The sequence below is a fragment of the Oryzias latipes genome, chromosome 13 (assembly GCF_053564925.1).
Source record: "Oryzias latipes strain Hd-rR chromosome 13, Olatipes_Hd-rR_3.1".
Taxonomy (NCBI): domain Eukaryota; kingdom Metazoa; phylum Chordata; class Actinopteri; order Beloniformes; family Adrianichthyidae; genus Oryzias; species Oryzias latipes.
In genome coordinates this window covers 18,729,066-18,754,103 of record NC_136249.1, presented here as the reverse complement: position 1 = coordinate 18,754,103, position 25,038 = coordinate 18,729,066, and the positions used below count along the sequence as shown (strand labels likewise).

At 38.5% G+C, this 25,038-nt stretch overlaps 1 protein-coding gene across 7 annotated transcripts in view; it reads left to right on the top strand.

Moving 5' to 3' along the window:
- The window catches only part of zgc:172282 (leucine-rich repeat and fibronectin type III domain-containing protein 1-like protein), a 154,058-nt gene that overhangs the window by 72,073 nt on the left and 56,947 nt on the right, over positions 1–25,038 (top strand). For 3 of the 7 annotated variants that reach the window (XM_078930021.1, XM_078930025.1, XM_078930020.1), the window contains 8 exons: positions 4,388–4,480; positions 4,635–4,725; positions 19,071–19,287; positions 20,221–20,372; positions 20,513–20,766; positions 20,871–21,114; positions 21,209–21,366; positions 23,076–23,456. In XM_078930021.1, coding sequence (XP_078786147.1) covers positions 19,095–19,287; positions 20,221–20,372; positions 20,513–20,766; positions 20,871–21,114; positions 21,209–21,366; positions 23,076–23,456 — 1,382 coding nt within the window. In that variant the 5' untranslated portion in view covers positions 4,388–4,480; positions 4,635–4,725; positions 19,071–19,094. Of the gene's footprint in view, positions 1–4,387; positions 4,481–4,634; positions 4,726–16,116; positions 16,258–19,070; positions 19,288–20,220; positions 20,373–20,512; positions 20,767–20,870; positions 21,115–21,208; positions 21,367–23,075; positions 23,457–25,038 lie in introns of those variants that run through there. The other 4 variants (XM_078930024.1, XM_078930019.1, XM_078930022.1 and 1 more) reach the window with 2 other exon arrangements.

Here is a 25,038-nt window from a genome sequence, read left to right as displayed (position 1 = left end):
GTGGGTTTTGAAGCATCCATTCTCTGCATGTAACCCTTCCGAGTAGAATTACTAGAATATAAACATTTAAACATAAACATTGCCTTATTCCAGCAGCCCACTTTCCATCAGGATTCCCTGGTTCCCCAACACGTAATGCAGACCTTGTTTGGGAGTCAGCATGACATGTTCTCGTTGTCTCTCATGGGTTATGGGGCAGGCAGCAGTGTGAAAGGTCTTGCCTAAGGCAGGGGGGGGCCTTAGGCAAGAATAAAAGGATAAATAGAAAAAACACCCATCTCCCCCTTGGGTGGTTTCTCACTCAAGCTCGGGTCCTCTACCAGAGGCCTGGGAGATTGAGGGTCCTGCGCAGTCTCTTAGCTGTTCCTTGGACTGCACTTTTCTGGACTGAGATGTCTAAGGTCTTTCCAGGGATCTGCTGTAGCCACTCCTCCAGTTTGGGGGTTACTGCCCCGAGTGGTCCAATTACCACGGGCACCACTATCACCTTCACATATATGTATATATATATATATATATATATATATATATATATATATATATATATATATATATATATATATATATACAGTACAGATCAAAAGTTTGGACATACCTTCTCATTCAAAGAGTTTTCTTTATTTTCATGACTATGAAAATTGTAGATTTACACTGAGGCATCAGAACTATGAATTAACACATGTGGAATTATATTCAAAACAAAAAAGTGTATATATATATATATATATATATATATATATATATATATATGCAGGGTGACCCCCTTTGGTGATAGTGTGAGAAGCTCAGTCACCTGGAGAGAGCTCAGAGTAGAGCCATTGCTCCTTTCTATTGGATGGAGCCTGTTAAGCTGGCTCGGACATCTGGTCTGGACGCCTCCCTGGTGTGGTGTTCCAGGCATGTCCTACTAGGGGGAGACCCCAGGGAAGACCAAGGAGACACACTGGAGACACAACTGCCATGGGAATGCCTCAGAGTCCCCCTAGTGACTGGAGATGGAGGTGGAGACAGATGAAAGTCTGGGCATCTTTGCGTAGACTTCTGCCCCCACGACCCTGTCCTAGATGAGTGGAATAAAATGGATGGAACAAAGTGGTCATTAGGTTAATTTTGATTTGGCAGATTTAGCGTAGCTGAGAGCTAGGGAATGTTCTGCACCATGACTGCTGTTGTAAAACCTTTAATTAGCCTGCAGGGGCTTTTTTAGCAGAAGTAGAGTTCTTCACTCTTGACACATTTTAAACCCCTCGCCTAAGCTATTTAACATAGTTTACCTTGTTTCATTCATTTCTAAAGAAAAAAGGAGTTTTAAAAATATACTCAGAGCAGACATGAGTGCATTGCACTGAGGGTAGACTGCTTATTTCAAAAGTATGGAACACATCATAGGTTTTTTTGTCTTTTGTTTATGTAGTTGTTTTTTATCAGTATTCCACTCTGAAAGATTGCTGTCTTGACAACATAATTGGGCTTTGGTTTTATTAATTGATTGATCAATACAGAAAGCTTCTTGTTGCAAGAAGAAAAAGGAACGATTTACTCAAGGTCTCTCTTTACATTATTTTATTGTATGTAATTGAGGTTTTAGAGCAGAAACACAGCTCAATGTAGAGATGAACTGTATTACGTATTTTATAAATACTTGATTACATCCTCCCTTCACTTGGCTAAATCCAGCTAGTCACTCAGCTAGTGTGTCTTGATTCTACCCCATCTCTCAAGTCTTTTGTCATTTCCAGTTATCCATCCAAAGTGGTACACTACAGAAGGATAAGTGTTTCAGATATGGTACTCCATAGCCATACTGTCTTTATCTAATAAACCATCTCTTCCTCCTATCTTGACATCCCACTTGAATCATACATTAACCAGACTTCATTTTTCTTCATCTAATCTTTTCTTTTATCCCAGTTTTCCAGTTTTTTTTTATCAATTCATCCAAACCTTCCCATGGCTTGTAAGTTACTCCAGTCCATCTACCCCCCCTCCTGCCTTGCGTTTTATCTTTCCTATCATCAGGCACTGTCCGAGGGTCTGCCGTCAGATCAAATTCTTTTAAGTCTTGAGATGAAGCCATCCGTTGCACACTACCCAGGCAGTGTAATCTCGTTTTCACTCATCATTCCCATTAGCAAACTGTCAACATTAAATATTTCAACTATTGTTGTGGTCAAGCAACTGAAATGGTAATCAAACAAATCAGCCATTTGGCGTTGTGCCAATGTGTTCTTGACTTTAATTGTGTGAATGCTATGAAGCATTCGCACAATTGAGATTCTCCTGCTACTTTCTGCGTAAGTTATTTGACCCTATGAGGGTCTTCCCCGAGGGGAAGAAACAATGGTACTGGGGGCAATTACCATATCAATGGCGAGCAGTTAACATCACTCAGTGAGGGTCCTTAGGCAAGACCCTTAACGCTACCGCCTCCCGAGAGCAGTTCAGTTGCAGCTCACCGCTCCCCCAGGGGATGGGTCAAATGCAGAGAAGAATTTCCCTATTGAGGGATAAATAAAGTATCGGAGAGAAAAATAAACATGGATTAACAGTTACACCCCTAATTTACCGTGTAGTTGTATATCTCATAAACCATTCAGAAGACATGGATGGTATTGAGAGATCAGTTTTGTTTTTTTTGTTTTTTTGAGGAGCTCTACAAAAGCATTGGCAAGCATACCTCCATGTCTGGGTTCATGGGATCGTCTTGTTTTACAACTTGTTATAACTCTTTGTCTCGTTGTTGTAAGCTAAGAGAGTTAATTTTGATTGGCTTCCACTTTGGCTCTATATTCTTTATGAACGAGACATTTCTGGTTCTATATTGTGTTTTCCATTCATTTTTTTTGGGTAAATAGATGGACTATGTTTTACTATTGTGTTTGTTTTTTGGACTAAACTGACTGAAACTGAGGGTCAGACCTCCAATTGATCTGCAAAAGCATAATCTATCAAGCTCCCATAAGGCATTGAAATTTTGTGTATTGAACATCTGAACAAAAACAAAAAAATTCAAAAAGGGGAAAAGTGTCTATATAATATATATAATCTAACATAAACGAGCCAATGCAGTTTACAGCTACTGTCTGATATTTGTTTCTAATGTTTTAAGGTGAGAGATTACGCTTGAAAAAACAAACAAATGGTTTTGTTTTACAGAATGGAGGTAACTTGCACGATGTTACTAGTCACTTTTCTTTGTGATCAGTTTGTGGATTGTGGGAATAACAAATCCCTTTGCAAATTAAAGCATGCAAAGTTTGCTATCAAATTCTAAAACAAAAAGTTTTTTTCAAAGTTTATTGTCAGCAGATTGCAAATCAGAAATTAAATGTGAGTCTGGTCCCCAGTCCTTAGCTGAGTGATGACTTTCTAATAATCCACAGCTTGTTAGCTCACCTGGAGTGGAAACTGAATGCCAAAATGCTAGCACCCTGTTTGATGTGCAACTCCCCTTATTGCCTTCACTGAAAATCACAAGAACAAACTGTCAGTTTTATTTTGACGGCACTTTGATCAATATTGAGTGAGCCCTTTTTTAAAATTACATAAATTTTGCATCATTGTTCACATTTTAATGTTCTTAAAATAGTTCCTGTCTTATAGTGAAGGTGTGTAACAGACTGACTTCCAGGTTTTTGCCCAGAACAAAAAAAGTCTTGGTATAGTCTTACTAAAAGCTCTTTGAAATAAGCAAAACAACAAAAAAAGCAATAATTACAGGATTTCTTCTTTGAATAAAGGTCTAAAGTAAGCTTTTCTATGCTGTTAGTGTTAGTGGTTTTGAAACTGGATTTAAATGGGTTTTAATAGGTTTAGACAGTGTGCACTGGCGTTTGACAGCTCCACATTTCCACATCTGATGAGCGTGAGCTGTGGCAGTTCAGCATTTTACTTTGGGTTTCCTTATCTGCAGTGAAAGATGGCACAGGCTACCAGTGATTTATTTCATCTGCTTCACATTGTGCAGATTGACAGGAAGGTCTGCCTCTATTAGAGGAGTGAATATAGCTAGAAAATTCACTAGCAGATTTTACACCAATACGTTAGATGTTCATGAGAAATATTTAGCTCTTTTCAACCACGAGAGATGTCAAAATCCCGACACTTTAATTTGTTTCCTTAACCAGTTTTTTTCTTTGCCAATTGAATAGATTGTATGTGTATTGATGTTTTAAAATGTTAATATTTACAGCCATGCCACCCTGGACACACCTAACTTAGTCAAAGATCAGAAGTAAAACAGGATTTAGCCTTGTTAGTCCTTTAATGGGAGACCACCAAGTCCCATAAGCTACCACCTCCAGAGTTTCCATACCAAGACCAGATAAATTCAGAAGGTTAGCCACAGCAAATCAGCTTTCACTGATTCACACATTTGTTTTTTTAGGTTCGATGCCCTTTCTGACATAACCTTGTGTTTCATTCGGGCTGGTGACCGGCACAGGGAGACCCAGACCCAGGCCCTCTTGTGGCTACATAGGTAGGCAGTAGTGTTAAGGGTCTTGCCTAAGGACCCACACTGGATTAAGCTTATTGCGCCCCATGGGAAACAAACCCCATGCGCCACTCCGACACCCAGCCAACTGAGCCATCCAGCTGCTGAAAAGCAATTGTCCTCTTTTTCTGCTCTACAGGTTTTGGATTCCTGTCCATCTCTCTCTTCTCTGTGTCACCACAGCCTACCTTCATGCTGAGTCTCAAGAAAACACAATACACCAGATAGAGGTAGGCAAGCATTTGTGTTTTTCATGTAATCCTGACTTTTTTCTGCTAGATATGCACTTCATACCTTATGCTATCCTATGACCCCACCCTTACATTGACGTGTTATCCCTACCATGACAAAGGTGGATACAGGTAAAGAGGATTTCATGTAATCCATGGACACCAGTGAAGATCACAAATCCTTGAAGAAAAAAGGTTCAGCGCACTGTTTAGTGGGTCTAGATGACCCAACTCCCAATGTTAAAGTGCCTAGGATAGCACAAGGGTTAAAATTATTTTAAATGAGGCTGCAAAATAAACTGCTAGAAACTCAGACACCATTTTTCTAATTAAATCACAAAATAGCATTCATTGAGTTATTGCCAGTTAACTGTTTAATTATCCCCTTTGAGAAATGTAACACATATGTTATGCTTTCATAAAGCTACTCGCATGTAATGTATTTTCTTTCGACTATGTCAAGCTTGCAAGGGGTGCACTTAGGCAGGCAACTGTTCACAAACACGGATAGAACAGAGACAGGATAAAATGGATTTGTTTACTTTTTAACTTTGTCTGAATTCTGGGGTTAAAGTGAGATCACATCTACGTAATTAAATGTATATAATTAATTACATTTAATTGTATGTAATTAAATGACATTAAATATATCTAAGTCTGCCCTGATATGAGTGACAGCTACGAACGTGTGAGAGCACAAAAAAACTCTAAGCAAACGCAAGCAAAGGCAGGACAAGCTGGGACAATTTCCGCTTTGCTTTAGGCAAAATCACATTAAAATGTATAAAATAAAAGTAATCTTGTGTGACTTTTGTGGTTGGTGAGTTGAATTCCTACTTGGGAAGTTTAATGTGTCCTAAAAATAGGAGCAATCCCAACACAGTGCAGAAAATAAACACATAAGGCCTTAAGCCTTGACCACATGCGTACGGAGGGTGTTGCAGGTTTTTGGGTTGTGTTAAAAGGAAGAACAGGTGAGTCTTGTAGTCCCCTTGTGGCTCGTGCAGCCATCCTAAGGGACGTCATAAAAAAAAAAAAAATGACCATGCTTGTGGTTATAGTAATGTGAAGTATTTGTGAGGATAATGTATGTTGTAAGTTACACGCGCTTTACACGTGTTGTAAGTTACACGTACAGGTGTTGCTGTCGTACTTGCCTTGCCTTGCACAGTACTCTAGCAATTCTTAAGGTGTGCGCACTTGGGGCCTCATTTATAAAACTTTGCGTAGGATTTGCGTCAGAAGTGGCGTACGGATGAAACATAGGATGTGCGTACGCACAGAAATATTCGGATTTATAAAACCGTGCTCACGCACATCCTACGCATCTTTCCCTTAATAAATCACAACCAATTCTAAACGCAGCGCAGCTTTTGCGGCTTCATTGATTGCGAAACCATGGCAAACACAGAGAGGAAATGAAAAAAAACGTAACTTCACTCAATGTGAAGTAGAAGTTATCATTGGCGAGGTGGAAAAGAGGAGAAAAGTGTTGTTTGGAGGGCACAGTGTGGGCATTGCTAATGCCAAAAAGGGACGTGAGCGGCAAACGCTGGCAGACGGCGTAAATGCTGTAGCCTCACAACCTCGGACTGTGGCCGAAATAAATAAGAAATGGTCGGACATCAAAGTCGTGGCGAAAAAACGTCTGGGGCTTGGGGGGGGACAGCGGAGCTGACCCCTCTTGATGAGAGACTGGCGGCAATAATTGGGGAATCCCTTAAGTGGAGTGGTGACTGAGGCGGAGGGGGACACGACGCGCCAGATGCACCGGGTGACACACCCCCAACAGCTCCAAGAGGACGGCTCGAGGAAGTCGGAACCGGGTCATAAGCCACTCGTCCTCGTTTGCCAGCAAGTCTTCTTGCTGTCTAAAGATGCGTTCACTCCTAATTCTTCCATTTGCCACATCTTCAAAAAGCGCAAGATCAGCCATTGTGCGTCATTATTGACGCACAGTTCCATTGTGATGGGGCATTTTATTTCCCTCCATTTAATTACATCTGACAAGCTACAGATGTCGGTAATAATCGACGTGGAAATGGGAAATTGTTCAGCGCAATTTCTTGTTGCTTTGTGAATGGTTGACACATACATTGTTTTATCAAAAATAAAACAAACTAAAGGCATATGCATGAATACCATAATTCCATAGCTTATGAAGAAATGTTTTATGAAAACAACTTTCGCCAGTGGACAATTAATGCATCTCTCTGTATTTATCCATCTGTCTGTCTGATTGCACCTATATCTGCTCCGCCAGACGGACACACTGACGAGAATATCAGTTTTGTAAATTATTTCGTTCTGTTAACTATATTATTTATGAAGATGAATTGCACAACATGCCAATATTGCAGAACATATTTCACTTTTCTTTTTGCAAATAAGTGTTCATTTGAATTTCTGTTGTATTTTTTGTTTTATTTTTATGTTTGTTTCACTGCTGATGGATCAAACGGCTGTTCGTGTAGGCTGTTAATTGTAAGACTTGCTTTGTGAAGTATTCATGTTATTTCTGAGAGGCAGTATTCTCATTTTCACTTTCACGTGTTTCTTCCATCTGCCGACGGTGCCGCCGTTTCTCATTTCACCCGTTTTTGTGCGTACGCCTGGGTCAGAGCTTGCGTGAAGGACCGCACATTTTCTCATCAAGTTTGCTTTTTATAAATCTCAACTATTGCGTAGAGAGTGGCGTACGCCTTCTTTTGTGCGTACGCAACGTTTATAAATGAGGCCCCTGGTCTTTACTGTTTTACACACTGCTGTGCTCATAAGATGCAAAAGAAAAAACTTTAAAATCCTTAAACTTTGCAGTTTGGTGCCACTGTAGAGTTGAACTAAAGGGTCTAAATAAATCCAAACATTTAAATTATTCAACGTGAGACCATGACGTTTATTCAGAGATAAACATGTAGTCGTTGACTTTTTGCTATTTTTTTTTTTGTGGTTTTAGTTATTCTAAGGGCTTAGGGGTTCGAAGCTGCAGAGTAAATCTGGAAGAAATTAGAAAATTGACTATCTTTAACTCTTACAAAAAATATAACCTGTGAAAAATTAGACTGAAAATTGTGGAATTTCAGATTTGGGGTATCAAACTAAAACTAATAGCAACCAAAAGAAGACAGATGCAGAATCTTTGTCTGATATTGAACACGTGGCAGATTTTAGCTGTGTGCGTACTGAATGACAGTGAAGCAAAAAAGAGATCCGTCTTCAATTCTGCCAAAGCGGCTCTCTCTAGCCAACCTATTACAGCATATTAACTCTGGCTCACATCCCGCCTTGCAAGTGGGGTAGGAAAGTGATTTCATGTCAGTGGTTGTGGAACAATTTGCAACACCAGCCCACTTTCGTCTTGCTTGCAAGCCTTTTTGGTTTTCTTCAGATTGTTTTTGGTTTGTACCCGCTGCAGGACAAGCAGTTTATCATTGTCGTTATCTTGACACAAAATTCCAGCATGGATTCATCTTCTGAAATGAGAATTATTTAAATAAACTGAAAATAACTTTCTGAAGTCACACAATCTGATAACCAATCTTTATCCGGGAGATCATTTCTTTTACCAATATTTCTTTCTTTCCTATCTCTAACATGCAGATATGAAACTCTCAGCAGATCAAGAAACCTTTTAAAGATTAGAAATCTAAAATTTAAAATACCAGACTGAGGGAAACTTGTAGATTAGTTTTTGGTTAAGCACACATGGATGCTTGCATGTAGGTCATTGTATAATACTGGTCCTTTTTTTTCTGCCTTTGAACGTACGAGAATTTATGGACTTGACATTACGGATTAACATAAAAATATTTTTTAGTCTTTTACTACCTTTTTTCTTCACATTTAAGATCCTAAAGTATACCCGCAGTATAGTTGAGTTTTGTTCTGTAAGGTAAGACGATGATATCCTCACTTTTTAAAGCTACTGATTGTATTTATACTCTGGGAGTATAAACTTCCAAAGCAAAATTAAGTCTGAGTTGAGCCTTCTTTTATTGCAAATTTCTGCCAAAAAGTGGAAATGAACCTTTCTATTAAGTTAAATGAATTTTAGCCACGTGAATCTTACCAACATGTGAAGAGAGTTCTCAGCTCCCAATCAAACTACCCTCAAACTTGTAAAAAAAAAAGTGAGCTGACCAATGCATGTAACATTTTAGTGTGAAGAATACATTTAGAAATGTGAAATCCATATATTTTGTAGCTGGAGGTGAGCAGCAGATTGAATTACTTTTAAGTGTGTGGCAGCTGTAGGAACGCTTCCAGCCCATACGCAGTTCCGTATGTGGCAGGAGACTTGATCAAGAGTCTGATGTATACTTTGAAGACCAAGCGATGGTCAGCACAGGTTACATCCAGCAGAAACGCGCACATGCAGAATAAAGGAACTGCAGATGTAAATACACTGCTCCCTCATTTATCGCAGGGGTTATGTTCTAAAAATAGGATTACAGATATTTGAAGGCAGTAAAACACCCTCACTAGACACTTAATCCACTCATCTCAGACAAACACAAACATCTTTCATGTATTTCTCTTGTTTAAATGCTTAAAGTTCAAACCTTCATAGAAAAATAAGTTCAGTATTATAGAATGAATATAAAGATCTGATCACAATCAAATATTTATGTTAATGTGGCAAAGCTGGACGCATTCTCTACAGGAGATAGGCATGGAGGAAATTGATTGACAAGATCAACAGCCAATCAAAATGCAGAACACAATGTCCCGTACAACGAAAGAATGCAAAATAGCATTGAACAACACCGAGGCAGCGCGATGTGAACCGTGATATGGCGAGGGACCACTGTATAATTTATCAAAAATTACATTTCATCAAGTGAAGTCATTATGTTTACCCATTCGGATTGTGAATCATCAACAGAAAATTAATTTTAAAATGAAATTGATTTTAGAAAAGAGCTACATGGTGTGGGACAAAAGGTGCATGAGAATCTTCCTCTTGATGCAGTTTAAAACTTTTGCATATTCATTTTAAAGCTTGATACCCTTTAAAGTAAGTTTCAGTATTATGTATAACCAAAGCACACAAAGAAATTAAGTAAGAGTATATTTGTTGTTGCCACACTATGAGAAAACCGATTTAAGCCAAAATCTCTAATAATAAAATGCAGAGATTTTATCTTAAAACACAGTCTTAGTGACTCTTTGTTTAGAAGAACTCTCTTGAATACATTAATGACGGTATTTACACATGTCTGTGAACAAAGCTGATCATTATTTTGACCAAAAATATTGTTTAGAAATAGACCAACTGCAAATTATGACTGTAAGCAAACGGGCAATAAAAATACCCAATCGTTCATGCACAACAGCTTAATATAAACTGTTAGAGTAAAATGAAACCTAAAACCTTGATTAGGGTTGAAGCAGGAACACTACTGCTGGAAGAGCTACTGACCTTATTTTACTGATAAGCCAACAAGCTCATTAAGAAAAAAAGAAAAAAAAAGATTTTTCAGAGGGTTGCATAACAGAAAAGCAGAATTGGAGAGAATTCTCAACTAAGTTGAATGTTTATTTTCTTCTGCATGCTTGATTTGAATTTGGCCTGATCAAGAATATTACAATTCAAAGTAATTACCCATGGATTACTCCTGTCTTGTTTTTTAGGTTCAAGTCCTTCTTGTTACTGTTTGATGAAAATCTGATAAATTTAATCAGCACCTAAAATTATTCAGTTAATTAACATTCAGTAGGGAACATTGTCAGCTATTTCCACACTGATTTTATTACTTCACAACAGTATGGAGTAGCTATTAAAAAACTAGCAAAAGAAGAGGAGGAAAATTATTAGATTCATGAGCTTAAGCCAGGCATTAATAGCAAATACCTATGAAAGAAGTATTTTTGAATGTCAAAAAGATCTAGCAACAGTGGTTTTGTCAACAGAAGCTTCAGGCATGAAATTAATTGACAAAACATCCATGCAACCAGTGGGCTGATCTTTTTCATCTTGTTTGGAGTCATGGGAGCCTATTGCTTGCTATTGCAGCTATTAATAAAATAATAAAAAGTGGAATAAGATGATGGTCATCCATCCCAAGCTTACTGTACGCTTTCCAGTAATGCTGTAATTTATGCGTCAAATTCGCTTCAGCTGTATTTTTTTGGATGTGCGATAAATTCGCTGCTCGACACTTGTCCAAAAATGTGTTCATAAATAAGCTTGATCCACTGCATGCATGCACCCCCGACGCTCAAATTGCGCCGCAGAAGCTCTGATCGTGTCTGTTCACTGACTCTGCATTGAAACTGGACGCCTCTTCCGCTCAAATGGTATTTGGTGTGAATGCAGCTTAAGGAGATACAAAAGCTGGGTTTATCATTTGATTTCAAGTCCAGAAATGTACAGCGCCTTTTGGTGTAAGCTTCAATCCAATGCATGCCTTTTCAGTCCTAATGGTATGATCGCACAACATGCCTGCAGACACCATGGTAAAGGTAAATAGCAAAACAGATCATTTTTCTTAGACCTTAAATAAACAGAATGCCACAATCCTCTTGAAGCAGAAAAAGCCTTGACAGCCATTTAATTCCTTAAATTGCTTCTGAAAGCCATAATATTCTTTTTTTTTTTCTCAGCAATAAAAAAAATGTATTACCATATGAAGGCCAAAGGATAATAACATTATCTATGAGCTCTCACAGCGTGTCCCCCCAGGTGCATGGATCAGTTCAAAGCAGAACCGGAAGCTTGTGCATATACTGGTGTGTGAAGCAGGAAAACGAAGCTCGTGGGTTTGCATGCAAGCCTATGCTTGTTTTACTATATGTGTGTGTGTAATCAGTTCCCTAAAGCAACAGCTGCACAACAAGCTTCCGAGTGTAGAAACCTTTTATGTGATGACTTCCAACTGACAGACGGGTTTCCTTAGCCTGATTCACTGCCTCTCTGCTCATCATTTTCTTGTGCTCTCCTTGTCTTGTTTGTCGTCTGTGAGTAAAGATCAATCTCTTCTTTCCTCGTGTTTGTGTTGTCTTCTCCTTGCATCTTATCTCTTCTGTTATTTACTTGCTCCATTTCTCGCTTCTTGTTCTTTTTTTATTAGCACTATTATTATTTTTTTTGTTTTTTTTTGCAAATCACCATCATTATCAAATTAAAACAGTTTGCCACTGCTCTGCAAAATGAGGTGCATCTGTCAGAACGAAACCCGTAGAAATCACTAAATATGAGCAGATGATGAAAAGAGAAAGAGGGAGGGAAAAAGAGGTGGAAGAGAAATTCGTCAAAAAACAGGAAGAAATATGTAGAAATAACTGAAGAGTAAAAACATGATGGGGTAAAAATGATAAGCCAGGAGTGTCAGCAGAGATGAAAATATCTATACTCAAATGTTTAATTCAGTCCTATGTTTAGTGTGAGAGCCCTATTATCTAGTAAGCTTTTGAAATACATGAACAGAAAAGATGGAGAAAGGCATAGGATGAATCCCCTTTTTCTGTGTCTTTTTATTTTCAGTTCGTAGGCTGCAGTATCGGCCACCTTCTAATGGCTGGTTCAAGCATAAGACCGTCTCAAATATAGAGGTGAAAGCATAAATGGAGAGTAGATGCTTTCCTTCCTCCATCTTCTGCTGTTTGTGAAATATTAATGAAAACATCTTGATGTCTACTCTGTAAAGTATTCCAGAGTAAGGTTAGCTGAGCTTGTTCAAGGGTATAAAACAGCGCTAGGTGTGCATGTTCTCTTCAGTCGTATGGTGGATCATCGTGTATTGCTTAATCCTCCTTCCTTTCTCTTGCTGCCACACACACAGTATGATTTTATGTACAATAATGTAAATAATGCTCCATGAAAAGGAACATTTTAGGAATTTTTTAATAAACTGTCAGATAGAAGCATTAAGATGCACAGTTTAGGGATAGTCAAGATGAATTACACATTACACTAACTATTTAAAATAGGGGTCTGCGACCTTCAACCCAACAATTAATTCTCCATGTTAGCCATATTAACTAAGAGTAACTTTACACAACTTTTTTGATTCAGTTGGATCGGTTAATTCTCCTAAATGTACAGTTAGTCAGGTGTGAAAGCACAAAAGGGAACAAAGTTAGAGTGCAAATGCAAAAAGACTTTCTATTGGAATGAAGAGTGGAAAAGAACCACAGAAAGGAAATGATGACAAATAAGCACAAACCAAGGTAAACACTGCAAAGAGGAAGACAATGTTGCTATCAATTTATTAGGTGCCCAGGTATAATAAGAAAGACATTTTACCCCTTCTGTTACTCTTTTTTTGATCAGAGATTTATTTTAGGCTTTACTTTGTACTTTTGTAATTGTATGACATCTTTTGATGGTCCGTTCCATTTGTCAGGATTACATAGTGTTATAAGCATGAAAAAAATGATAGAGAACAACAGCAATGTTTTTATTTGTGCTTGGGGTTGTTTGCCACATACCAAAGTGTTGAAAAAAACTCATAACGCTTCAATACCATGACCTGGCAGCAGTGAGCGACCTTGGGAGCAATTTCAGGCAGATAACTCAGGCAGTGCGTTTGCTTCGGTTACTCCCCTAGGGCGGTTCAGTTAATCAACTCACCTGTTCAGCGTCCTACATTAAGTCCAGGTGTGTAAGCTGTTCATCCTTCTTTACTGCAGCGCTGCGTTTGTCGCCCCACCCTCCTCCTCGGCTTCAACCTGTGAGCTCTGTTAGGGGTAGTTATTACCCAAAAGTTTATGGAAATTTGTCTCGTGGAATTGCACGGAGTCTCATGCCAAACTAAAAGAATGTAAAATGGCAATTATAAAGGAATGTGAAATGCCAACTAAAGGAATGTGAAATGCCAACTAAAGGAATGTGAAATGTCAACTAAAGGAATGTGAAATGCCAACTAGAGGAATGTGAAATGCCAACTAGAGGAATGTGAAATGCAAAGTTTAAGGAATTTGAAACGTAAACTTAAAGGAATCTGAATGCAAAACAAAGAATGTGAAAAAGAAAAACAAAAGATGTGAAAACAAATATTATTATTACTGCACGAGTTGTCTGACTGAAATAATCACCTTGATAAGCAAAAAAGAGAATGGGGGATAGATACAGCAAAGGCCAGTGTGAGAGGGGGCACATACAGGGTTATTTGACCTAAAAGAGTCATCTTAATCTGAGTCAAGGGAAACAGCTGAAAAAATAAAAAAAAATTCAATAGTTAGAGAAAGATGGGGGTTAAGGAATCCTCCAAGAAAAATAGCCTACATACAGTGGTGGACAAAATTTTTGGTACCCCTCAGTTAAAGAAAGAAAGTCCACAATGCTCACTGAAATGACTTTTTCAAAAGTTCAATTCAAAAGTAACAATAAATTAAAATTTATTTAAAATAAATATAAATATAATAATAATCAAAATCAGTCATTACTTTTGAGTTGTTGATTAACAGAATTATTTAAAAAAAAAAAAACTAATGAAATAGGGCTGGACAAAAATGATGGTACCTCCATAAAAGACTGAGAACTAATTGTCCAGGGGGTCATGATGAACTCAGGTATGTCCTTTAATTGACATCACAGCTGTTTTCAAACCCATAATCAGTCTGCCAATTTAAAGGGAGACAAATAGTCACGTTGCTGTTTGGTGTAAAGGTGTGTACCACACTGAACATGGACAACACAAAGCGAAGGAGAGAATTGTCCCAGGACATTAGAAACAAAATTATAGACTAACATCTCAAAGGTAAAGGCTATAAAACCATCTCTAAGCAGCTTGAAGTTCCTGTGACAACAGTGGCACATATTATTCAGAAGTTTAAGAACCACGGAACAGTAGCCAACCTCCCTGGAAGTGGCCGGAAGAGGAAAATTGATGGCAAATTGAGGAGACGGATAGTTCAAACTGTATCCAGAGACCCCAGAACAACCTCCAAAAAACCAACATCTCAAAAGTAATGGCTGATTTTAATTATTTAATTTTCAAGAAATTTTCATTTATTGTTACTTTTGAACGTTTCCAGTCATTTCAGTGAGCATTGTGGACTTTCTTTCTTTAACTGAGGGGTACCAACAATTTTGTCCACCACTGTTTATGTCTCATTAATTGTCTGTGCTACGGTTTCTCATTTAAATGTTGTACTTTCTGCCAGAAAATGGTTTATTATAATGAATCATTTTGCCAATTTAACAGAGAAAGTCTTTGCCAAGTCCAGTTAGTAAATTAAGGTTTACAGTTAATCTTAAAATTGCATGTATTTAAGTACACCCATATTTTTCAGGACAGATGCCACAAAGCTAATGCAGTAATTTTTTCTTCAACTTGAAAATATGGTTATTTGACAGATGTCCACAGGAATGGGTTGAGTCTTCCTCTCATCAATGAGTCATTGACAGAATCTGAAATTATCTGCCTGAACCTGGTCTAACTGTTCGAACAGAGGCAGAGTACACCTGAGATGGTTTCCCTCCTCCACAGGGCCAAAAAGAGACACAAACAGTCAAGCATTCTCACACCTATGAAAAATTTACAACCACCTGGAATAGATGTCTCAGTTGTGAGTCACTGCACTGAGTCAGAATGAGACATTGTATCAAAGATAATTATGGTAGGAGGAAATCAACTTATGTATTACTTTATTTAGAGCAGTTATAAAGAAGTCAGACTAATCAAGCAAAGTCACCAAAAAGCAAACTGTGTTCAGATTAATTTCATTAAAATTCCACAAAGACAAATGAGAACATTTCTGAATTGATAAAAGAACAAAGATGTACAATTCAAGTTCATTGTAATGAGTAAGACTTTGTGTGATTTAAAAAGATACCATCCAGCTGTGATTTGAGGCTGGAGCTGAGGCAGCTGCGCTGCCATATCAGTGAGAACAAAGGGTATAGTTTTCCTCACTGATTTTAAAGGGTGGAAAGCTCAGCTCAGTCAAGTCTGTGTTTTCTATGATCCCTAAAGAGTAGATGGTTCATCTCTCATTCTTTTCCATTCCAGATCTGTGCCAGAAACTTTATAAGATGTGGTATGTCACTGCTGCACAGTAGATCCTTAGTGCCACAGTGGTTACTCTCATGACTTCATCAAGAAACTTTTCTAGGTGTTTTACCGGCAAAGGTATACAAATGAATAAACTGCTTCTATGTTTTCTCCTTATATAAAAAACATTTGAATTTTCCACTTTGAAAACTGTAATGTATGTTTATATAAAATAAATCTATTTTATGGGTATCAACTGCCATTACTATAAAAAATGTATAAAATATCTACCAGCTTAATTTAGAAACAGTTTTCTCACCTCTATGACCATTATATTTTCATGCTTAATGGTGACTAATGTTGAGATTTTTTCCTGCGTGGTTGTCATGGAGATAGAGTTTTGTCACCAAGGCTGAGTATTTGTTCTGGTTTCATTTGATGAAGAAATTGTAAATCGACTGTCTTGATGTGTTGCTAGGCTGAAATGTACTACTTTGTCACAGTGGAGGCACAGGCAAAGAAATATTGTGATGTTCTATTTCAATCTTGCGAAAAGGAGGAAGAAGGAGCTGAACAATTCAAATAGAATTCAGTAAGACAAGTCTTTTTGCCTTGTTTTCTTTTTGATTTCTCAAAAGAAATGTCTGTGTTTGACATGATTCCCACAGACATAAGTTTTGACGTAGTGAGAAAGCATGCTTTCTGCTATCCTACCATGGGATGAGAAATTGGGGGTGGGTGTGTAGTCTGATAGGTTCATCTAATTTTAATAGTTTGCGATTGGGAAATTTATTTAAAAAAAAACAAGAAATCAGAATAGTTTAGAAAAAAATCATGCAATGTGTACTTTGGACTGAAAATGGATTTATTAGATATCAATAATAAAGCTCCTCTGCATTTATTCTCTGAAAGATCCACCGTTTTCTCCCCTCTGTAGTGATGACAGCAATGATCCAGATTCATTTCTTGTCAGATTTACAGACCAATCTTACACTTTTTCATAGTACCGTACACAGACTCACACTACACCCCCACAACCATGACAGACGCACACACTCTTCCCACCTCCTTACTGTTACCATCCTCATTTCATTGGCTGTTGCTAAGTTACAAGCCCCCATCAAGTTTTTTTTTCTTCAGCAGCCAATCTAGGCTTTGCCCTCACCCCTGCTTTTGACAGAAACCCCATTTTCTTGGAGCACTTTGTTTTTGCTTAAGCTTCATCTCTTGTTGTCTCGGCTCTTCTGTTCCTAACTTTTACACTTTTTCAAGATTTCCACCAGGTTTAACTTACTTGTCCCATTTTTTTTTTTGCTACCATATTTTCTTCATGGTATATGACATGATTATACAACCAGTAAGCAAGGTAAAGCTGCCATTTAGCATATTGACACATTATTAATAATCTGTATTGTAAGGCCTTTATCTTTATTTTTTTTTCTCTGAAGCACAAGATTTCATTCAGCAACACAACTGAAGATTTATAGGCTCATGTATAGGCACATTAGCAGGCACACAAGCAGAAATTTTTCTTTTAAATGGTAAATGGCGTATACTTGTATAGCGCGTTCTACCTTCCTCAAAGGCCCAAAGCGATTTACAGTCACAAACCCATTAACACACATTCACACACTGATCTGTTTGGCTCCGCTGCCTAACACTGGCGTCAACCTTCCACCAGAGGTAAGATGGGGTTCAGCTTCTTGAACAGGGACACTTCGCAGGAATCAAACCTGCAATATTCTGATCAGAGGTTGACCGCCCTACTGCTGCACCACGGTTGCAACAAACATACAATACAAAGTGCATGTGTGTAGTGTCTGAATGTAGCAGATTTAAAAACCTGCCATCCCGACAAACACATCAACCCTCCTTCAAACACAGGCTTACCAGCAACTGAGCACTTACAGGAGGACCCCATTTTTGCCTTCAGAACTGCCTTAATCCTTGGTAGCTTAGATTCAACAAGGCACTGGAAACATTCCTCAGAGAGTTTGGTCCATTTTGACATGATGGTTCACAACACTCAGCAGGCTGTGGTGTTGTAATGGTGCTCAATTGGTACGAAAGTTCCAAAGTCTGCCAAGAAAATATCCTCGATAACCATTACACCACCACCATCTGCCTATACCATCGATACAAAACAGGATGGATCCATGTTTTTATGTTGTTGATGCTTAATTCTGACCCTACCATCCGCATTTATCGTGTGGACATTTTCTCTTTTTCGTACTATTCTCTATAAACCCTAGAGATGTTTGTGCATCCCAGTAGATCAGCAGTTTCTGAAAAAGCCAGATCAGCCCGCCTGGCACCAACAAGAATGCCACATTCAAAGTCACTTCAATCCCCTTTCTTCTGAAGCTGATTTGAACTGTAGCAAATTGTCCTGACCATGTCTAAATTCATACGTGCATTGAGTTGCTGCCCTGTGATTGGCTGATTAGATTGTGATTGTGTTAGCAAGCAGTTGAACAGGTGTGCCTAATAAAGTGGCCAGTGAGTGTTCAACTGAGTTTTAGTTTTTACAGAACTACCGTTACCGTATAAAAACATGGCTGTCGGTTATTCATGTTGGTGCTTTGTTTTAGACATATCAATCACTTTTATTTTTTTCAGCTTTGCTGAAAATTCTTAGCCAGCAGTTGTGGGCAGGCTCATGTAACAGCAGGTAAGGGTGTGCAAAGCTTCAGTCAAAATGCTAAAGGCGAAACGAGTGAAATGCTGTACTTTACAGCAAAAGATTCTAATTCAGCGACTCGATGGTTGAGACGTGTACAATTCTCCAAAAAAAGGACCAACATCGTTTACTTCAGCGTGTGTAGAAACAGAGATGTAGCACTACATAAAAACTGCCAGAAAGAGTGAAATAAAGTATCTTAGGCACATTTAAGCGCTCTCCCTTATCCTGTCACACTGGGGTAGAAGGATAAAAGGATGTCTGGTGAAAAGGTACAAGCACTTACATTATGACCAAGAGACTAGCATGGCTAGTTTATCTTTTTGGGCTTGTGTTTGTTTTCTAGTCAGGTATTGTTTTCCACCCCTATGTGAGCACTTGTTGCATCTACCGGAGTCTTTTGCGTTGCAAAAAAAAAAAAGTTTTGTATGTAAAAACTAATTTAATCTAGGAAGAAATGGAATAACTTTTATGGCCTATTTGAATCCAGTCAACCTGGCCATCTCATTAGAAGTAACCCAAAACTACCTGGCTAAGGTTGGGAATCAAACCTGCACTTGAACAGTCTAAAGCACACATTTCTAATTGAAAATAAACAAATATATGGTATAAAAAATAAAGGTTAAAACAAGTTCACCTAACTATTACCGGTACTTGTGAGCAACCATATCATGTCACTATTTTTTTTTCCTTTTCACTCATTTTTACATTCTTCCTATCTTCAGTTGCCCCGTTCCCGGTGGAGGACAATGGAACGGCTGTGGTTCTCCTTGCTGTTGCTGGCAGCAGTATGCAGGGGGCAACCATGTCCAAAGCGCTGTATGTGCCAGAGCCTTTCTCCATCGCTAGCGATCCTCTGCTCTAAGACAGGCCTGCTCTTTGTTCCCACTGCCATTGATCGACGCACAGTGGAGCTTCGCCTTCAAGAGAACTTCATCACAGGTACCTCATACAGTATAGTCATATATTATTGATATATTATATTTCCCTGTCACTTGATTAATAAACCCTAATCGATGTTTTCACCACTCAAAGCTATGAAGTTTAGTCATAGCCATCAGATACCAAATCCCAGAAGTTCACGTTCCTTTAAATCTTGTCTAATATTTTTCTTAAGTCAGCATTTAGTTTACATGCCACTTAAATAAAATGCACTTTTTATGGTTTTTGAAGTCCGGTGCTCTATGAAATGTCAAGGTGATAGCCATGGATTGATCCTCTCTGGGTAGGGAGAAGAAAGCCACTAATATGTTAAGAAACCAGCCACTTAAAACACAATAGCACGAGTTAAGTGGGTATGCAGTGTGTTTAGATGCATATGCATACTTAAGCGTATTTCAAACCTAAATCGACTTTTAGAAAGGTACACTTCAAAACTGCTCTTTTTTAAAATTATTATTATTATTATTATTGTTATTTTAAGCACCATTAACATGTTTTCTGTTTTCCGATGAAGAGCTTGATTAATAAAGATAATCAGTACAAATTCATTTCTTATTTGTGAAATGTATTTATGAAGCTCATGGACTGATTAACATAGCAGTCTTTTTTGGCTTTTTCAGCCACTATTTTTAATTTACTGTAAAGTTTTGGTCACACTGAGGGACGTCAAATTTCAATGTTAAATCAATGTACAGACGCGATCTAAGGTCCTGCGTCAGGTTTAAAGCATAGGCAGGTTTTGCGTTGCAGCGCATCCAGAGTTCAGAGTTGGCATGGCAAAACATGCAATGAAGATGCTCCCAATGTGTTTACAGAGTATATAACAGCCAAGATTTAACATAAAAATAAATTTGAACAATAAAAAAAAACAGAAATAATAAAGTACTAGTTCTTACTTGGTTCTTAAGTAAGTTTGTTTTCTTTTCTTTTCAGCTGTCCGAAGAAAAGATTTTGCCAACATGACCAGCTTGTTACATCTGACGCTGTCAAAAAACACCATCAGTCAGATCCTTCCTTCAGCTTTCAGTGACCTGCGGCGGCTTAGAGCACTTCACCTAGACTCCAACAGAATAACTGTGATAAAGGTGAGTTAAAATCCCAGAGTAAAAATTGTAAAGTGGAATGGATGCTTAGCCAAATCAATGTGCGCTATTTACTCAATAATATATAGAACATAGGTGAAAACTGACAATGTTTTTTTCTTCTTTGTTGCACCAACAAACAGGATGAACATTTCAAAGGTCTCACAAACCTTCGCCATCTGATCTTGGCCAATAACCAACTACACTCTATATCTCCCCACGCTTTTGATGACTTCTTGTCAACACTGGAAGATCTAGATCTTAGCTACAACAACCTTATTCAGGTTCCATGGGAGACTATAGGGCACCTAACCAATGTCAATACCCTAAATATGGATCACAACCTCATAGAAAATGTTCCACAGGGGGTATTCACCAATCTGCATAAATTAGCCAGGTAAGATAAAAGCTGATGGTCTTTTTTGAAGAATTGGAAAACAGAAAACCTGCCACATTTCCTAAATAATTTTACATGTTTGTCTTGTGTAATTTCTTTATCAGGCTAGATATGACGTCCAACAAGTTAAAGAAAATTCCTCCAGACCCCTTGTTTCTAAGAATACCAGTGTATGCCAAGTCCAAAGGTTCCCCTCTTTCTTCCCTTGTGTTGAGTTTCGGCGGCAACCCACTTCACTGTAACTGTGAGCTACTGTGGTTAAGGAGACTAACCAGAGAAGATGACCTTGAGACATGTGCCTCGCCGTCAGACCTCAGTGCCAAGTATTTCTGGACAATTCCTGAAGAGGTTTGAGCTTTTTAAATAAGGGTGTCAGAGGTGCCAAAGTGATTTTTTTCACTGAACAGCTAAACTTTTCCCCTTTTCTGTGTTGTTTTTGTAGGAGTTTATCTGTGACCCACCAGTTCTTACTCGAAGATCACCTCTTACCGTTATTATGGAAGGCCAGCCTGCAAGTCTGAAGTGCAAAGCAAATGGCGACCCAGAACCGGAAGTCCACTGGATAAGCCCCGAAGGACGCCTAATATCTAATGGCTCGAAGTATGAGCTTGATGCTAAACTAAGTTTTGAAATGTATATAATTTGATGAGAGGGAATTTTTCGCTAGAAAACATGACATAAAGGGCTTATACCATGCAAAATCAACTTTTTGATCTTTTAAGTGTATTGTAATGTGTAGTCCTCATGAAAAAAAAAAAACAAAGCAGTGCTTTGATCTGTTCACGCATTTTCTGTGTAGTTCTCTAAAAACCTGCGCTCTGACCACCAGCCCCTCCCAATCCACGAAAACGAGCGGGTTCTCAAGAGCTGACGTAGACCAGTGAGAACAGACCCTTCCAGGAAGTGTCTGGGCTGCCAGCACCACCCCTAGACTAACAGAAACACTCACTTTCTCTGTGGAGGTAGCTGCAATCGGCTACTCTACGCTTTCCTTTTATATGCACGATATGGACATCCATTTTTGCAAAGGTTTGGATGTTGCTTGTTTTCATGGGGGAGACGCAGACATGTTGCCGAGGTCAGCTCTAACTTGACATCATAAAATGGGCGGCATCCACAAAGAGCAAAATCCGGTGCCTCAAAAGATCGAGTCGTCTTACTTCTGGGTTGGAAAATAACTTAGGAAAATAATAAAATGTGTTCTTTTGATTGCCACAGATAATATATTATTGTTGGATATTGTCTACTATAAAAGGCTTAGGAATAGCATGGTATAGGCCCTTTAACTCAACATAAGGTAACCCCACTCAAGGTGCTAGTTTGCATTTACTAAATAATGGTCATCCGGAGAGAAAAAAAAAACATTCCCAAACCTTTTAGGACTTTAAGGGTGTATTCAGACTGGACATATTTTGCTCACTTAAAGGGCAGATACCATGCTATTCATATTCTCTGTCGTTGCTTTGGCCCACCCTCATCATTCCTGGCCAATGACTGAAGAGATCTTTAGTGATGTTCTTTTGTTTACAAGCTTTGGTTCGAAACAGAACTGTCTGGTTTAAAGGCAGTCTGAATACAGACCAAGCGCAAGGTTCAGGACTCGATCCAACCAACTGACTTTTCCAGTCTGAATACACCGTAGGTTAGAAGAGAGCACCCAAATAACATGATAGATATCAGGAAATATAAAGTCACTTGGCTGACAGCTTGTCCAAAGTTTGACCCTCATTTTTTTCAACTATCGCTGGAATATGCTTTCCTTTGTCACCAAGTCTTACCGCCATGTGTGGTAAATGAATGGATGATGGATTATGTCTTTTTCTCTGCATTATTTGTTATGACATTTTTATTTGGGTCAATAGATTACAAACTGTAACATGCTTGTTTATTAATACGTGATATATACCTTTGTGGAACCAGTGCCACAGTTGATCTTTTTTAAGACCTGCATGTGTTAATTCATTAGTCAGTCAACTTTAAATAACAAAAATTTGGCATTACTATTTTGTAACAGTCTTTCTGGTAGAAATAAATTTCAGAAAATGATTTTTATTAGGTTACAACCAGACATCAACGGCTTTGTTTTCTATTACAAACCTTTTAATGGTGGATGACACTGTGTAATAGAGCTGCCATGGCATTCCACTGTGAAGAACAAAATTGGTTTTATCAGTTTCAGCTGATTTTTAAAATACTTTTGACCACTTGAGACCACACCAGAAAAAAATAAAAAATATTCAAAGAGAATGAAACGAAGAACAAAACAGGTGTTTAATCAGTTATTTCTGTTTTTATATTCAACTCAACAGGACTTTAGTTTTCCCTAATGGAAGTCTGGAGATCAATGTCACATCGCAAAAGGATTCTGGAAACTTTACTTGTATCGCCTCCAACGCTGCAGGCGAATCCACAGGAAGAGTGGAAGTGGTTGTCACTGCAGTGCCTCATCTGGCAAACAGCACCAGCCGCAGCCGAGATCCTTCTTCTGAGCCTGCGCTCTCTGACATCCTGACCTCCTCAAAGGTTTCACTGCCCAACAACGAGACAAGAGGGGCAGACAGGAGGGTGTCATTGGTGGAACTGACAGGAAACTCTGCCCTCATTAGATGGAGCAGTCAAACCCCAACATCTGGAGTCAGAATGTTCCAGGTCCAGTACAACAGCTCTGGGGATGACACTCTGGTTTACAGGTCTGTCCATATCCACATACTCAATTCATTTTAATCTGTGTGTGTTTTGATTTGCACTGTGGTAACTATGGTGACACTTGTCAAGGATCAGTAAAAAACATTCTGGCTTTCAATGCTAGATTATTTTTTGCCAGTGAGAGGATCTGTACTTGCAGCTGTGCATAAAGTTTAAAGGAAAAGTCCTGTTATGAAGATGAGACCAGATGACAGTTGTTTAAAGCACCTCAGCCCCTTTGAATGCATGACAGCAAAATGTTTTTTTCTGTACTTTTTATGAATGAGATACATATTCATATTTTGTAAAGTCTAAACTAATTCCCATCATGATCAATAATTTCTACAATCTAACTGAAACATTCAATTCCAGTTTTCCAGCAACCTACTGAAAACAACACCACTTGCATGCTGTAGCCAGACAGCTAGAGTTTCAAGTTGCAGGGCATTATTGGGTATTCATTTACAGTTTATTCCGGTAATTTTGGTAAAACAATAGCTGGATTTTTTTCCATTAGATACTCATACAGTATACTCTAGGGCTTACTTTTAATTTTGATTTGAAGTAAATTTGGACCTGAATAAAATAAATTAAACAGTTTACTTCAACAAGCACTGCAGAATAAAACTAACTGGTCCAATTACTAGTTATGTTTACTTTGTTGAAACACAAAACTTAAAACGCAGCCTTTCAAGACATCGGTCCCTGGCTTTTGTTGTTCATCCTTCGTAGTCCCGCTGTTTCGCAGACTTTTTTTGTTTTAACGACTCATTATGTTCATTGTGTTAGGGTATATAGGTCACTGTCTGTCAGAGTTTTTCTTCTACCTTTTGGTGCGTTGAAGGGAAGTTTTGCTTTGCTTTAGAATGTTTACATGCAAACCAGCAGGGAAAGGTTTTTCTCTCAGCAACCCCCGTAATGTGCTCTGCTGTTTCCTCTTAGAAAAACCCAACGTCGCCTTCCAAGATCAGCATGAGCTATGTTTCCTTTAAAGGGTTTGCTGAACATTGGAGCTTTCAAGATTTTCTGTTTTAAGAACAATCAGAAGCAATGATCTATAAAAGGATATACAGTAAATATTAGTGAGATTTAATGACAAATTTTAGGAACATAAGGTGAAAGGAAGCTGTATGATTTCTTTACCAAAACTATCTTAAAGGCATGTCACACAGCCACAACAAAGATTTTGTGCATATTGCCCAGATGAAAATTGGTCATCCATTGGTCATTCAATATATGAAACAAAAAGTGAAAAAAGTTGTGGTATTTACATGAAATTTTCACAGATGTATCACAAATAAACCAAATAAAAAACCACAGAAGAAGTATGAATAAACCACACAAAGAACACAGAAATCCATCTGTCCCCTACCCCATCCCTAGTAGTGGGTACGGGGCCCTTGGCAACGGCGGCCGTGTCCCCCGGGTGCCGGTTTCCTGGGCCTGGCGGTGCTCTCTCCACGCAGGGAGAGGGATCCCTGAGCCTTTTTTGGCAAGGTCACAAGCCGGGGATCGCATTACACCTGAGCCGGGGGTGTCTGTGTCCCTGTGGGGTGGGTTCTGGTCCTTGCCCCCGGGTGCTTGTCC